The following is a 17,317-nucleotide window of genomic DNA, read 5'->3' as shown; positions in this document are numbered from 1 at the left end:
ATAATAACCCTTTTTTTCCCATAACACACAAGAACAACCGTCATAACCGGAGTAATCCTCCACAGTCCACAACCCATTAAACCGAGTTCCCTCCAGGCATAAATTCTCAAATTAACGATATCGCCACAATCTTCATACTTGGTTTAATTCTTTAATCAATCAAGTGACTACATGCCAAACTCATACAACCTTCCCGTTGAGCACATTCCCACAACCTTCCGTAGCAGATAACAGGTCTGCACATCCATACCACCGGCCGCACTAATGCTGAAAAGTGATCAAGAATCCTTAACCAGGATGCAAAGCCCTTTTCACAAAACACCGATCTCAGGTGACGTCAAAGACAATGCTAGCTTACTCTAAACATTCAAACCCATTTCCTGCTCATCCGAGCTCGTGACATCTTTGTCAACACCGAACCCCAACCTTGATCCTCACGTTCAAATTCCATACCGCTCGCTGCACCCAACATGTCAATATGCAATAGCACAAGATTTTCATCATAACTCTGGAACCACTAATAGATTAATACTTCATCCTATAGAAACTTTTCACTTGACTCATTTCAAGAGAACCATAGCCACATACAAGTGAATTCTCATAACCATAGAATATGCAAATCTCTGAGTAGTGGTCTAAGCTACCACAACCCTTCCGGGATCCGCCTACACATAACAGGGCCATAACACTAGAATACTTCCGAATAAAATCAATTGCGGCGGCCGTCAAGCGTCGCACGTATCGTCACAAATCACCGGCATAACTCAATCACGCTGGAGGAACTGACCACTGCCACCAATATGTCAATTCAACCATGGCTAACCAATCTAACTTCTTCTAATTTATCTTTAATCGCCTCAGAAAAAATAATAACTCCATTCAACACATAACTACTCAATTTGCACTCCTCCCAAGTGGCCTTGTATCACGAGACTATGCTGTCTCAAATCCCACAAACCGTCTCATGCCATCCTTGTGCGCATATTCGCATCTTCATCTGATATACCCATTCTGAAAATCCCTTTGTGAATCCAGAGTCATTCCTTTTCATTCCTCCAAAAGCTATACTACAAGCCAAAGATATCATGGAACCTTCCGACCCTCTTTTCATAATCTGCTGCAAAGCTCAATTCTTAACAATACTTATGTACTCGAAATCCTTAGGCTCCATGCCTTAACCTTTGAATCCACTAGGACTGTTATTAAGAGTCACCCACTCTGACTTGGTCCTGAATATAATCAACTCCAAGACTCTTCTAGCACATGAACACCCTCTCAATGAAGCACCCGCATCTACACGAAGCATAAATCCTGAACCTTCCCCAAGCCTGAACATAATTGATAAGGCCATTTATGGCACACATATCTCGAACCATTCGCTCAAATTACCACTTATATTCTTTTCCCTTAGCTGAAATAACTCGCCCTTATGCCGATAGCCAGAAACCTCACAAGTAGTTAACCATGCAACCCAATCGTAGGCGGTGAGACTCTCCCACTTAGATTGGAGCTACTATTACACAACTCTAGAATCCACCAAGATTCTTTATCTCTCATTGACATAAGCTTGCGCAATCAACCGCCAAAATTCTCGGAATCTTTCTGTAAAACCCTTTATGAATACTCTAAATCATCAACCACATTCGCATGACCGATCTCTTTGTCATATAGCCAATGGAATTCTTCGCAGAAGCTTCGCCAACTATGCTACCGCTGATTTGCTCACAGGAGATAACCCACCTGTGGAAATTACGTGCCAACATCTTCCAATGCTGTTGCACGGGGTACAATCACTACGACCTCAATAACCTACCCTGATCCTGTGCTCATTCACCAACTGTACTAGTCTGTTCACTTCTTATGGACATCAACCAAATGTGCGACAATATCATCCAATTCAAATTTATATTGCATCTCTCTTCGTATCAAGTAACCCTCTTTCTGTTGCAGCCGATCTCCCATTGTATGATAGCCAATATTTCAAATTAAGCCTATGGACCCAATCACCATCCATTAAAATTCCCAAATCACTCTAACTTTTCCTCAATGTGTATAGTTACCCTGCCACTAAACTCATATGCTATTCTATCACTCTCCCACTTTGGTTAAACTCACTCCTTTAAGCAACTACACGACTCTTGTTTCCAACACTTGGCCTTCTAGGAGTTTAATCACCACAAGATACTTCCCACATGCCCTTCCTCATCCTTCGCTGCCCAGTCAAACTCGCAATAGGAAACATCACATACCACATCCGCAGTACCATTAAAATTCCTCAATTCTCAATTTATAATAAGCGTTTCACGTCACATAGATTGAGTAGTAAAGAAGTAAAGGCATAAGTCTCAAAGGAATCAAACCGCACGATGAAGAATCAAGAAGGGAAGTGCTCCTAACAGTCATGTAGCCTCTCGAAGATAAGTACAGACGTCTCTGTACCGATCCACAAGACTCTACTAGACTCACTCATAACTCATGAGACCTAAGAGAACCTAGTGCTCTGATACCATGTTGTCACGACCCAAAATTCACTAAGGATCGTGATGGCGCCGGACACCACTATCAGGCAAGCCAACACCAAATAACTAAAAATATCTCATTTTACTATTTTGAAATCATTCCTTTTTAAACATTAAACAATTAACAAAGAATTTCACTGAATAAATAATGATGTCTTTAACAAACTTAAATACTGAATAATCCCTTAGTCATCTCAGAACCCGGTGTCACAAGTGCATGAGAAATTTCATGAAAACAATGTAATACACTAACCATCTGAAATACAAATTAAACAGTAAAGGAAATAAAATACACTACTCTAAAGGAGACTCTGTTGGTTGTGGGTCGTCTCGAGAAATGCAGCTCACCCCAGTCTTCGTATCAACCATGTCGTTGCGCCGAACTAAGCCACAAGACAAACATGTGCCTCTGCAACAAAAATACACAGCAAGTGTAGCATAAGTACAAAAATAATGTGTACCCAATTTAGTATCCCGCCTAACCTCGAAGAGTTAGTGACGAGAGGTCAACTTCGATACTTACTAATGGTCCAATGATATCGAATACAGTAAAGAATTGAATAAATATGAAGTAGAGTAAACATATGAAACAAACATGTATAAAATAAGTGAAACAATTCCCTTCTTTACGACTATGCTTAAGCCCCCAACTAGCATGTTCCCTCCGTAACCGGAACATATACATAAAGGTATAGTGGCTTTCATAAAATGGTTGTTATAATTTCAAATCAGGGATAGATCCTCAGTTACACTGGCTTCTAGCCAAATTTTAAGCACGAGTCCCATAAGAAAGATGTATATACATATATATAGGAAATGCCGAGGCATACGGCATGATCCAACATAAAAGTAAAATGTGCACTACCGAGGGTCGAACGGTGCGAATCATAGATGCATATATTAACCTGCCGAGGTGTGGCCCGCTCCCATGAGAGTGTGGTACATAAATTCTGTCGAGTCAAACGGCCCGATCACATAAGAGTAGTAGAAGAAAATACCTCGCTTGCAAATCATACGTGCAACGCGGTAAAATATAAATTTAAGGAATCACCCCGCTCGCGGATCATACTTGCGACGTGGTCAAATATAAAAAGAAAATTAAATTCATATCTCTTTCTTGATTCTTTTCAAAATAAGGGAAATTTAGCTTGTAGCTTTTTAAGAAAATTACTCCGCTCGCGAAACATACATGCGATGCGGTTACACATAGATTTCTTAAGCTATTATAATATTCCTTCAATTCATTTCAAAATTACAAAGTTCAAATAAAAAATTTTAATATCTCAAATTCCTCAATTTCAACTCTTTGCTAGAGATTTACTAAGCAAACTCAATCTCAATTCTTCTCAAGGTAAACAATAAACATAAATCAACAACAATATCAACAAGGCGTGGTGTAAACCTAAAACTACCTGGACATAGACATAGCTAGTATCTACGTACGGACTATCATCACATCGTGCGTACGTAGCCCCCACAAATAGAGGCACATTTTAATCTGGTTCACCTATGGGATTAATTCCCTCTTACAAGGTTAGAAAGGAGACTCACCTCACTCCGAAGTTCCATAACCGGCATTCCATGCCCTTTCGAAGACTCAAATCGATGCGAAATGCTCCAAAACTAGCCAATAATTATGTATACACATTAATATATGTTCAATCACTCATTATAGTCCAATTTATATAATTCCTAACCCCCGGTCGAAAAGTTGACAAAAACGCCCTCAAGCCCACGTGCCCGGATTCCAAAAAATTTCGAAGATAAACTTTACCCATGACCTCACGAACTCAAATATATAATTTATTCTCAATTCCATGCCAAAAATCGTGGCCAAAATCCAAAAAACTCAATTTCTAGGTTTTTCTTTAAAACCCCAAATTTTCCTTTAGATGCTCATGAATTTTGATGTTAAATCTAAGGTATAATCACAAAATATATTGAAAATTGGTTAGAGACATTTACCCAATGATTTGATACGAAAATCCTATCTCAAAATCGCCCACTCTCGAACCTAGGGTTCAAAATATAATAAAATGAAGCAACAACTCGAGTTACACAGCTGAAAACAAGCTGCAAATGTCGCATTTGCAATATACTCGCAAAAGAGAAGAAAGCCTTCGCAATTGCGAACAAGGAAGGGCTGGAAAAGGTCGCATTTGCAACAAAAAGTTCGCAATTGCGAACTGCGCATCACAATTACGATGGAAATGTTCACAATGGCGACCACACAAGAAGCAGCAGTTTTACCGACACAAAAATGAGCATAACTTCCTCATACGATGTTCAAATTCGATGATTCTTTTTGTTATAGCTCCGTAATTACGATACGGATCTAATGGTTCAATAAAAACTAAATTTGGAATTTGTTTAATGTGGTACCCTTTATTCCCAAAGAAACGATGTTGAAACATCAAATAAGAGCGCAATACAACCCGAAACACACTCGAGGCTCCCGGGACCCCGTCCAATCACACAACTCAGTACCATAACATAACACGGACCTACCCGACGCCTCAAATCACATCAAAAAATGCTAAAACTATGAATCGCACTCTGATTCAAGCTTAATGGACTTTAAAATTTCAAACTTCTACTTTCGATGTTTAAACCTATCAAATCACGTCCGATTGACCTCAAATTTTGCACACAATTCATATTCGACATTACAGACCTACTCCAACTTTCGGAATCGGAATCTGACCATAATATCAAAAAGTCTACTTCCTGTCAAACTTCTCAAAAACTTTCAAATTTCCAACTTTAGCCAAATGATTCCAAAATGACCCATGGACCTTTGAACTCACTTCTGATTGCGCTCCCAACACCAGAATCACTATATGGAGCTATTCTCAGACTCAGAATCCCAAATGGACATCGATAACACTGAAATACACTTCAACCCAAACTTATGAAATTCTTCCAGAAATGTTAACTTCCACAATATGTGTCAAAACGTTTCTGGGTCTTCCAAAACCCTATCCGGACATACGTCTAAGTCCGAAATCATCATACGAACCTACTAGAACCTTTAAATCCCGATTCCGAGGTCGTTTACTCAAAAATCCAATCTTAGTCAATTCTTTCAACTTAAAGCTTCCGAAATGAGAATTCTCTCTCCAAATCAACTCCGAACTTCCAGGAATTCAATTCCGACCATGCGTACAAGTCATAATACCTGAAGTGAAGCTACTCGGGGCCTCAAACCGTTGAACGACGCTCTAGAGCTCAAAACGACCGGTCGGGTCGTACAAGCACGATCTCTCAACTATTAATAATTGGCCTAATTATCTGATTAATTACATGTTTTAAACTTATTGTGAATTTTTAACTTTATAACTGCTTTTATTTATTTATGTATTTATTTCTGGAACAAGCCACGATTGTCGTACACTTGTCATTTTGATATACATTGCAAACCGCGCTACATGAAATGCACCCGTGATTTACGACATGTTTATTTTAGTATTATTCAAAACTATGGTCGGGTCACATAAGATGCACACCCGAATTGGAAATTATGTATCACGACCATGCCACGGGAATCGTACCCATAGTCGTGATGATTTTTTAATTGCGCCTAAAGCAAACTACGATATTCTTAAATTGTTAATTTCCTAGATTGGAGATTATTATAAAGGATCAAAAGGCTATGGAATACAGCATTAGAGGAGCGTGAGGTGCGAATTATGCAAACCAAACTTCTGAACGCATTTCGCTAACAAAAAGACATGGTTACTTCATCTTGGCATTTCATTTGAAGATGTTATCGATCTCAAGGTCATTTTATACTTGCAAGCTTTATAAAATAAAATAAATATTTGAGCCATGAACAACTAAAAGTTTTATCAAGTAAAAGCAACATCGACAATACTAGTCATACTTGCATTATTATATATGGAATGGGCCACAGTGAATTAAAAAGAAAGCTACGCTCACTGCAATTCATAAGCAACTGTATAAGCTTTATATCCCTACACAATCATTTAACAATAAATCACACATAGTCTAGAGCTTCAACTTTAACTTCAATGTTTATAGAAATCTGGACAACAAACATATTATACACATTTGATCACTAAATGGAAAGAATTAAAGGAGCACTGTAGAATTAAAGATTATCAAAGATTTACAAATTTCAAAACGAATCCAAACTCATATCTGTGCCTATTTGTAGTAATTTGTTACCATTTGACATAAAATCTCCATTCTATCCAAAACACAGAACAATTGCATAGCATTAATAGGAAGGGATAATTGCATAAATATAAAAGTAGTCAGAAATTCATTGAGGACCCAGTAGTTCATTCATTTTGACATAACAGTACCTTAAATCACAGGAAAGTACCTGATTGTGCAGAGATTAATTCCAAAATGTCAAATAAAAGGCTAGATGAGAAATGAACTTAGCAAGAGCAGAAAGTAGCAGATTCGAATAAAAGCAGCAGCAAATCTCTCAACTTCGAAATAATCTTTAACGGCTCCATCGAGCTCTTAAATCCCCAGAAAAATGCGAAAAGTAAAATGAAAATTCGAGACTGAAAATTAGCTTCGTCACTTTCGAATTTCAGCTCTAGATTCTATAATTCCACTTGTTACTAAAGGTTTCAGCGTGTGTGTGTTAAGGAAGAGTGTGTATGAGAGTAAAAGTGAAAATGGAGAAGAAGAAGGGGAGGGAACGGCGTTGGTTTTTTTCAAGTTTTTTGGGGGTCTACATGTGTAAGGGTTGAAGAAGAAGAAGCAACGGCTGGTTTGGTGGTGTGCTGAAGAAGCAGCAGCGGCTGGAGAGTTTCGGCGTTGGCTGCTGAAAATGGGAAAAAGAAGAAGGTCCAGGGGTCCTTAGGTTAAAAATGGGGAATCCGCCGTTGCTCTTTTTTTTAGAAGGGATCTCATCCTTGTCTCTATAGCTAGGTTTTTTAATGTGTAATAGGATTATTTTAAGATAATTTTCATAAAATACTATCTTTTAGTGATAATTAGCTATCTATAGATACCATTTGTTATATTACGGATTGTAGATACGTTTTCTGTTGTTATGAGATGTATTAGATGTATTTAAGCTACTGTATTCATGAATACAGTAGCAAAAATAGACGTGAATCAGGGAAGTCCAGCTAATCAGTTGTTCTATTTGAGTGTATTCGACTGTGTTCATGGCGTGAAACATAGGATTAGAGCTGGACAGATTATTGTATTCGACTGTATTCACGACGTGAAACAGGGGATTACACTGTTTTTAAACGGAAAGTGAATCAATTAACATAATAGACTCCTAATATAACTCAACAAACTCAATTATAACACACAAAATTTGTATTTCCAGTTATAAAAAAGATTCTCAACCGAAAAATACCCCAAAAACATAGCAATCTTCAGAGAAATTAGATAATACATCTGAATACATAAATTATATTAATTAAAAAAAATATATGAATACATTCATGGCATATAGCGAGACAGTGAATACAATGAAAACATAGAATACAACGAGATACATTGAAATATAATGGAAAAAAAAGACAGTGAATACAATGAAATATATGGAATACAGCGAGATACATTGAATTACAATGGAAAAAAAGACAATGAATATAGTGAAATACATAAAAATACGGTGTGATACGTTGAAAATATATTAACAAAAATCTTCTTCTTCATCGCGATTAATTGAATACCAGGGCTTCTAATTTGATTGAAAAGTTACGGATGACGCCGTTAACACAGGGAAAGGTTTCTGGATTCCCATTATTGATGACACCATTGAAGGGGTTACTGGGAATCTTTTTTATGCTTACTTGAAACCCTATTTCCTTGAAGCATATCGATCGGTGAGGAAGGGTGATCTATTTCTCGTAAGAGGAGGAATGCGAAGTGTAGAGTTCAAGGTTACTTCCATCAAACGATTCTCTAATTCCAGGAACACAACTAGGTCTTACCACTAAGGAAAAGCTAGGGTTTCTCGTTGGATTGAGATTGAGCATCGTATTTTCAGGAAATGAGGGAAGAGAATGGCATGTATCAAAGTAGAGAGAGAGAAAAAAAAAAGTGTAACTGAATAGCGTATTTAGTGGCTTAGGGGTAGGTAGTAACCAAAATTAGATATTTTGCTATAAACATAAAAGATATTTATAGAATATAATTTTTTTAAATGGTATTTATTTAAAATAAATAAGGTGTTAACCTTTGCTATAGGAGGTAAAAATTCCTTATTTTAATGTGGGTAAATCGGTTGGGCCTGGGATTTTGGGCCCTGAAATTGGGCCAATTTGAAATAAGAGGCAAATTTAATCTTTCAAAATAGCCACCTTGCTACCAATTAAAATTATTTTACCAAAACGACCTAATTAGCATTTTAACTAATTAAATAAACTAATTGATTAAAGCTAATGTATATTTTTGTGATTTTCATATATTAATCTAACAATTAAAGAGTAATTAATTCTTACAAATGCAAATTAAACCTAAGATGACATGAAATTAAAATGTGACAATTTTTATGATTTTTGTTATGATTTTAGAATATTAAGCATGTATAAAATGCAACTAAATAAAGAAAAACTCCGAAAATCCAAAAATTACTCTTGGTTTATTTTTTAGGAGTTATTTCCATGCGGGGCAAAAATTAGGTGCTCGCACTCATTCTGTTCTAATAATACCCACTCAAAAGAAAGTAAAAATTTTGACTTTTTTTTGCTACAAAAATTGGCTAATGTTGGTAATATTTGACTAATATTAGTAATATTTTGTGAATTGACCAATTTTTGGAATAAACTATTTATAAATGGACATAGCTATTAGTTTCCTTTATTTAAATTCAAAATTATTAAGCAGCTAGAAGCTGGGGCCTCCCCATTTGCACGATATATCCACTTTTATTTTTCCTCTGATGCAGTTCAACTTTTTCCCTCTCTAAAATAAATATTTTCTTTTCTTTGTAAAATAAATAAAAAATTTACTCTTACCATGCAATAGACTTGAAAAGAGGATTAACCCAAAACCTCTAATGATGTAACGTCTGAGTACTCTCTGTTTTATGAAAATAGTGCTAAGCAAAACTTGCGTAGATAATCAGTAGCCTAAGACTAGCCATGAGTGTAGGAAAGAAGAGAAGGATTTGACCCTGAGTTTTTATATTTTTTTTTTTTTTTGAGTTTTGAGTCTTCAAAGCCACATGAGCATAACGATCCACATTGAGTTAATTATTAATCTTCAATCATCATGTTTGGACCAGCCTGTGCGTACTTCTTATTAATTTCACAGTGTAACTGCTACCTTCTATTAGTCAGGTGTTAGCAGCATTAATTATGAACATAAGGAGGTGTTGAGATTGTTAATGGGTGTAGTGCTCAACGCAATAGCCTCATCACCTTTGGAGATGAGCCTCTGACTCATCATCGTAAAATCTGAACATATTATACACTCGCTCAAAGTTTCAAATTGGCACTACCTCTTTACCTAAGTGGTACATTGTTCTCTTTGAATATTTGGTACAAAATATTTTTGGACCCATTTCTTCAATACTTGCTTTTTTGTGATTCGTCTACCTGCTTGCTCTTGAAAGCATCGCATTCCTCCTTTGAAATCTGTCTAAGCTCATGAAATAAAACAGAGGTCACGTGCCACAATTCATGCCGTGGCAAATACTTTCACATGGACTGAATTTTTGATAGCACTCGTCATTAATAGCGTGCAAGTCTTGAACTCCTTAATTGTGAGCCTCAAATTCTTATCCAAGAGGTGATTCTATTGAACAAAAGCTCTGCAACTTTTTTATTTTTTTTCCTTGTCCATCATTATATTTTTTTAAAGAGCTCATATGAAGATGGTACAATGAGGTATTATATAACCAAACTCCAACTAACTTAATTGTTGTTCTAATGGCTACTTTCCTTGTTCTTCAGCTGATTGCCGAGTCTTGGTAAGAAGGGAAAGAATCATTGGTATGCCAGCAGTAATTTGGGTATAAGAGTGGAGACATGATATAATATAGAACTATTGTTCTACCATAGATTTATTGGAATATATAACCATAGAAATCTAGTGATCACCCAAGAATCTAATTAAAGGTTGTGGAAATTAGCTCGGATGGTCCTCTAGTTTCCCTTTCTTACCTTCAGCGCAGTCAAAAAAATTTATCCACCACTAAAGTACTGAAAGAACACAAAGATTATGTCCTGATTTCAAAGTTCCGCTCATAATTAAGAACCGTATTCTTGACTTAAACGAGATTACAGTTGAATTGGGGAGGGGAAGGGGTGGACGCAATAAAAACAGCAACTCCTGTAACAGCCTAAATCCTTTCCATTTTAACCCCAGCATACCTCGTTTAATAGAAGCCCATCTGCTGGCTTTCACACTTTTAAGTTTTACCTGCAAAATGTATTGTTTATGAGAAACACCCCAAAGAAAAAAATAATAAATAAAACCAAACAAGGGAAAGAAAATCAGTTTAACAACGTATAGTATATACATTGACAATGTAAGTACTTTTTTATGGAAGATCAACTGCAATATCTTTTAGGCTTACTGAAGTATATAAATTCTTAAGAACAAATATAGGATTTGTGCCGACAAACCTGGTCTTTGAGCTGCCAAGAGTAAGCTCAAGATCATCTGGACCACAATCCTCATGGATCCTCTCCCCTTCCCACGGCTTCACCATACCTCCTGCATTGCTTCCGAATGCAAACTCATCTGAAATCACTTCAGCCATGGGAATATCAGCGGTATTATCCAAGCCAGCAGTAATTGCAGGTGAACATGTACCACTCTGCCCAGGAGTACACATACGAGATCCACCGTGAGATAAAGCAAGGCCATCCATTTTGAAGCCAAACGGGTTCGACGAGACAAGACTGTATGTTGGAGAAGGTGGTCCACTAATTCCAGTAAGCCATTCTGAACCAGTGAAGGTCTGACGAACAGGGCTTGCTGGTGTAGATGAGGGAAGGAAAGGGTAGCGAAATCCAGCCCAGCCAGCATCAGTTTTTAATCGAGGAGTTCGGGCAGTTGGTGAGCTAAAAGGAGGGGTAACTGGAGCACTAATGGAGCCAGTATGAATATGAAAATGAGGGAGCTTGGAGGAGGAAGCTGATGAGGATCCAGAAGAGAGGTTTTTAAGCCACGGGATGAGGGATTTTCCATCCATGTTCAGGTTTGTAGCATAGGAGGAAGAAGCTGGACTATGCAGGGAAGATGAAGCAGGGCTTGGGTTGTTGGAAGTGAAAGGGCTTGGCTGATATGAAGAACATGGACTTATTGATGTGGAACCACCTATAAAATCTAATCTCTCCATTGGTTTGCAGCCCTGCAAAAGTTGAAAGATATCAAGAAAACTCATGAGGTGTTGTTGCATTAGCCATTTTGATTACCATATCTAGCAAGCCAGGTATAGCCACACATTAAAATCACTAATTCTACCTGTTACAGAATTACATTGTTCGTGAGAAGTAAGCTCTACATAAGTTGAATTGTGCGGAAAGTGGCCTGAACATCTACTGTCTTGAAAAAATTCAAAAAAAGAAAGTCTTAACATTTTCCAGATCTCTGCTGCTTTTAAGTTCCTCATATTAAAGAAGGTACCTTCTGCTCTATAATAATAACAGTACAACTTATATGACCAAGACAACACTATGATATTATCAGTCTTTTTAACATAAAAGGGCCTCCAATTTTATTCTACTTGATCAGTTCAACTAAAAGGTACAACTAGGAAGAGAAGATACCATCTCACATTGTTCATTGAGACATGAGAATAGTTAATCAGATAAATAATAGTACAAAAGTGTATTATTACATGAAGGGAAGAGAATGCATAGAGAATCACTTAATCTGAACTCCCAATAATTGAGTTCACTCAAATTAGTCTCCTACTTAATTCCCTCCCATTTTAGTTTATGCACTTCACTACATCTTTTCACTGATTACAAGGCAAGACATGTGAAATAGGACCGGCACCTAAGCAAGTATTAAAAGAATTATTATAGGCAGGGCCCCTGAAGGCAATGCTGAACACCCCTTTATATCACTCCCTAAATAATGTAGCTCTCTAATAAAGAATCTTTCACAAGAACCGCAAGAGAAAGAGGGAAATACCCATTTCTAAAGCTGAAAAACTGCTACATTTTCAACATTTAAGCAAGGTGATGACCTCAACTCCCCACCTTCTCCCTCAAAAGAAAAGAATGTTTGGCACGACACAAAAAGTAGAAAAAAGAAACATAAGTCAGTACAATTCTCCGATATTGTTAAAGACCCACCTCTAAATCGAGGCAGACATGTGAACACCCAAGGAGTTAGAGTAAAATTATTGCAGGGGTATTATTGTCTTCTCGATCCCAACGCACTTTTTCAGGTGTGAACTGACTAAACTGCGGAATCATTGCAAATTTGCAACTCAGGGTTCAATAAAGCAGAAAACAAGCAGAAAGGGTCTCGTGTGTTCAATGTCGAAATATTGATGAAGTGTTTGAACATAGATTTGATTGAAATTTAAAATAATGAATTTTTGAAGATGAAATAAAAAATAATTTTTGTATGTTAAAAATGAATTAGGACATGCATTATACTTAAAAAAATGATAAGTATGTGCAAACCCGTCGGACCACATTTATTAAAATAAATAAATAAAGTGTTGAACAACCTCTGTATATCTAACGTAAGCCGATGATTAAAGCAAGCCCAAAGAAGAATCTAATCTAATACTATGACGCAAGTATTAACAGCAATCTCAACAAACACCTGCCCGGTGCAGATTACTTTTGCAGTACGTAGTACAGCCTGCAACCTGCGCACTTTAATTAGCATAAATTGATCCGATATTAGCCAAAGCTAGTTGTACTACTGCTACATAAAACCGCAACCATCTAACGTGCGCCACGGTACTAGTTCAGTAGTTCTATATTTCTAATGAAGAATTTTTGAACATGTAGGAATTAATAATAGCACCTAAAAAATTAATTACAAATTGCGAAATTTAAGACTTGAAAAGTACATAACCTGCTACGTAAATTCAATGCACTATGAAATACCTTGCGGTAGGTAGTACCGTCGGGCTCGACAGTCCAGCCGGCTTCGTTGCAGAGGGCTTTGAGAACTTCATTGTTATCGCAATGTTTAGGGAGTTGGTAATTACCGTACATTCTTAATCCGGCGAATATTTTAGCAGCAATGGCCCTTCTCCTACGCTCTCTCCTCTTGTTGTTCTCCCTCTCCTTCCACGTCGGCATCCTTGTTCCCGACGTCATGATCGAAAGCAAAACGACGCCGTCAAAAAAGATCAGCACTGAGCAAAACTGAACCAATTTGAAACCCAGTAGCAGGACAAACTTCAAGTGGGAAAACCTCTGAGTTTATACTTTATCAGTGGTTTGAGAAGTGAAACAAACAAATGGGCAATAAATGCTGAAGTCCGAAATATGAAACGAACCGGATAAAGGAAAAGGAATATATTGTTGAAATTGATAAGAGTTTTATGAGCTGAAAATTTGATGAAAGAAGATGGAATAATTTAAACGTGAAAATCGAAACAGTGATGATTATGGAAGTAGATGAACAAACTGTGAAGCACTCCACTTTAATACGAGGAAAAGGAAAAAAGAAACAGGGGATTTCAATGACGTCCAGACGTTACTAAGTAAATGACAATACTGCCCCCATTGGGGAAAAAATAGAATTTCCTATGCAATCTACTTCATCTAACAAGTATGAAAGTTATCAATTCTTTAATTAGTTGTCCAGTTTCATATTGCATGGGAATTGATGAAAGCGTGGAAAAATATTAAAATACTCTCCCTCCGTTCACTTTTACTTGTTCACTTTGGATTTCACACGACCCTTAAAAAATAATAAATAAAATACATAACTTACCATGATACTCATATTAATTGATATATAATCTTAATAAATTTGAAAAATAATTTAAAATACGTAATACTAAGGGCAAAATATGAAAATAAATTACTATTTTTCTATTGATTATCAAAAAGTGACAAGTAAAAATAAAAATTTATTTTGAGAATACTTGACAACTAAAAGTGAACGGAGGGAATACTTTCTCCCTTCAATTGTACTTGTCTAGTATACTAAAAATATATTTTCATTTTTACTTGTCTACTATACTAATAGCCCGTTTGACCAAGCTGAAAAAATCAACTTATTTTGAGAAGTGTTTTTTTAAAAAATATTTTTCGAAAAAATACTTTTGGAGAAAAGCAGGTTGTGTTTGGCTGATCAATTTGAAAAGTACTTTTGAACAACAAGTTGTGTTTCGCCAAGCTTTTCAAAAAGTGCTTTTAGATGTCAAATTGCGGATGACCTATTAATGTTTGCTAAAGGAGATCTAATTTCTATAGCTCAACGACACAGAAAGTTTGGTAACTTCACAAATGCTTCAGGTTTACAAGCTAACATGTCAAAGAGTGCTATATATTTTGGTGGAGTACCAGATCCTCTCAGACATGATATTCAGCAACTGCTGGGATATGGATAAGGGGAATTACCTTTTAGGTATTTAGGGATCCCACTGGCTACATGGAAGCCGAAGATGGTAGAATGACAACCATTAATATCCAAGATCACTACAAAGGGTGGCTTCATATGTAGCAAAGAAGTTGTCATATGTTGGTCAAGTCCAGTTGGTGAAGTCAGTTCTGTTTGGAGTTCAATCCTACTGGGCCCAAATGTTCATAATACCGGTCAAAGTGATGAAGGCCATAGAAGCTTACTGCATAAGTTATATTTAGTTAGGAGCAAATGAAATAACTAGAAAAGCATTGGTCGTCTGGAGTAGAATGTGTGTGCCAAAGTCAGCTGGAGGACTTAACCTCACAAATTTGAAGATCTGGAACAAAGCAGCTATAGTTAAAACTTGCTGGGAATTATATAGTAAGAAAGATACCATGTGGATCAAATGGATACATGAGTATTATATAAAAAGGAAGCAGTTAGCAAATATGCCTATACCCCAACAAGCAAGTTGGATGGTAAGGAAAATATTCAAGGAGGAACTGAGCAATGTGGAACATAAATCACTAGAGACCAGGAGCATAATTAGGACCATCTACCTGAAAATGATAGGAGATCTACCAAAAGTCACCTGGAAGAACCTAATGTGTGGGAATGCAGCAAGACCAAAAGCAGTTTTCATAACATGGCTTCAATTTCAAGACAGATTACTCACAGCTACAAGACTAAAAAGCTGGGGTATACAGATAGATACAAGTTATCAAATGTGCAAACTAGCAGAGGAAATCAAAGACCATTTATTTGTTGAATGCGAAGTTAGCAGAAGAGTGTGGAGTAAACTAATAGCATGGATACAAACTGATTGGCCATCAATGATGACATGGGGACAACTGCGGAGCTGGATAGAGCAGAGAACAAGAAGAAAGACAAAGCAAGCAAAAATACTGAAGCTGGTATATACGGAGTTCATATATGCTATATGGATTGAACGAAACAACATAGTTTTTTATCCAGAAAGTGAAAACTAGTGATGCTATAGCTAGAGAAATAGCATATACCTGTCATGTTCGTGTTGCTGAGAATCTTAAGATGACTTTACAGAATTTCAGATTTCCTAGATAATGTGTATAGGATAGTTTCTTTTACTGTGGATATGTTTGCCATATGAACAGCAGACTGAGTATAAAGTCTAGCTGGGTTTGTAAATATTTTACTTGGTAATTAATGAAAGTTGATAGTTACCAAAAAAAAAAGAGATTTGCTTAATAGTTAATGTTATATAAGTCGATAAATAATCACAAACATTTATTATTAAAGATAATAATTAAGTCTTTTCATTAATATAAAAACAAAATTAAAGTATTTTATTCTTTTAAGATAATTTGCATATATCTAAAAATATTCAATGAATATGAAAGTTCATCCCAAAATTCATTATATATTACTTAATAGCTTAAATTAAGTAAGGCTATTTTGGTATATATAATATTTTGCTAAGGATATTTTTGGTAAGAAGAAAAGTCAAAACTTCTTCTACTTCTTCTTTTGGGGAGAAACTACTTGTTTTTATTCTTCAAAATTGCTTCTGCTTCTAGCCAAAAATGTTTTTTTTTCAAAAGCCATTTTTCAAAAAAAAAAAAATCTTGGTCAAACACCTCAAATTAAGGAATTTTTTTTAAACTTTTGGCTTGGGGAAAAGCTTGGCCAAGCAGGCCATAAAAATATTTTTTCACTTTTACTTGTCCACTATACTAAATCAAGAGAAAGATAATTTTTTTTTTTATTTTACCCTTATCATGAACTATTCAATCTCAAAATATTTCCCAAGACTTCGTTATCGTTGTTATGCGTAAAATCATAAAATACTTATGCGTAAAATCATAAAATACATAGTTCATTTATTTTTTCTTTTAACGCAAGGAGTATAAGACTTTCATTAATGCTCATACGTTCAAGAGAAATGTTACTGTGAGCTGAAGAAAATAACTAATCTAAGGAAAAAAGTTAAATGAATTTAGTTTGTTATATGGTACTAAATAGTAAATATAATTTAAAAAATGTTAGTTCACCTTGCATATTCATTTGAAGAATTGAATAATTTTTTTCATAAATTATCCCGGGGTCGTTTGGTAGGCGAACTAAATTATTTCGGAATTATAATCTCAGGATTAACTTATAACACATAAGAGATGGGACAAAATAATCCTACATTTCAAGGTATAAAGTGGGATAAGATGGAATATCCTGGATTAAGTCTGAGATTAAATTTATGCTGTATTTAGTTGGAGGTATAAATTTATCCTAGAATAAATTTATACCTCCAACCAAATACG

General features: G+C 36.0%; 2 protein-coding genes and 1 long non-coding RNA gene across 3 annotated transcripts; 1 reads left to right on the top strand and 2 right to left on the bottom strand.

Annotated features, from left to right (window-relative positions):
* Positions 1-2,640: 2,640 nt before the first annotated feature.
* Positions 2,641-7,431, bottom strand: LOC107794562 (uncharacterized). Its single transcript, XR_001649950.2, has 2 exons — positions 6,868-7,431; positions 2,641-2,928 (listed from the first exon to the last, which is right to left on the bottom strand). It is a non-coding gene; the product is annotated as an uncharacterized LOC107794562 (long non-coding RNA).
* A 3,283-nt stretch (positions 7,432-10,714) lies between these two features.
* Positions 10,715-14,202, bottom strand: LOC107794561 (BES1/BZR1 homolog protein 4-like). The gene is made up of 3 exons (XM_016617055.2): positions 13,550-14,202; positions 11,096-11,826; positions 10,715-10,889 (listed from the first exon to the last, which is right to left on the bottom strand). Exons 1-3 carry the CDS (start codon positions 13,763-13,765, stop codon positions 10,886-10,888), a joined length of 951 nt encoding a protein of 316 aa, XP_016472541.1. The 5' UTR covers positions 13,766-14,202; the 3' UTR covers positions 10,715-10,885.
* Positions 14,203-15,310: 1,108 nt separating this feature from the next.
* LOC142165315 (uncharacterized) lies at positions 15,311-16,106 on the top strand. The gene is made up of 2 exons (XM_075223894.1): positions 15,311-15,937; positions 15,999-16,106. The coding sequence occupies exons 1-2, from the start codon at positions 15,311-15,313 to the stop codon at positions 16,104-16,106; spliced, it is 735 nt and encodes a 244-aa protein (XP_075079995.1).
* The last annotated feature ends 1,211 nt before the right edge of the window (positions 16,107-17,317 follow it).

Source organism: Nicotiana tabacum, chromosome 10, assembly GCF_000715075.1.
Source record: "Nicotiana tabacum cultivar K326 chromosome 10, ASM71507v2, whole genome shotgun sequence".
NCBI lineage: Eukaryota > Viridiplantae > Streptophyta > Magnoliopsida > Solanales > Solanaceae > Nicotiana > Nicotiana tabacum.
Note: the sequence above shows the minus strand (reverse complement) of the source record. Positions and strands in the feature narration are given on the sequence as shown.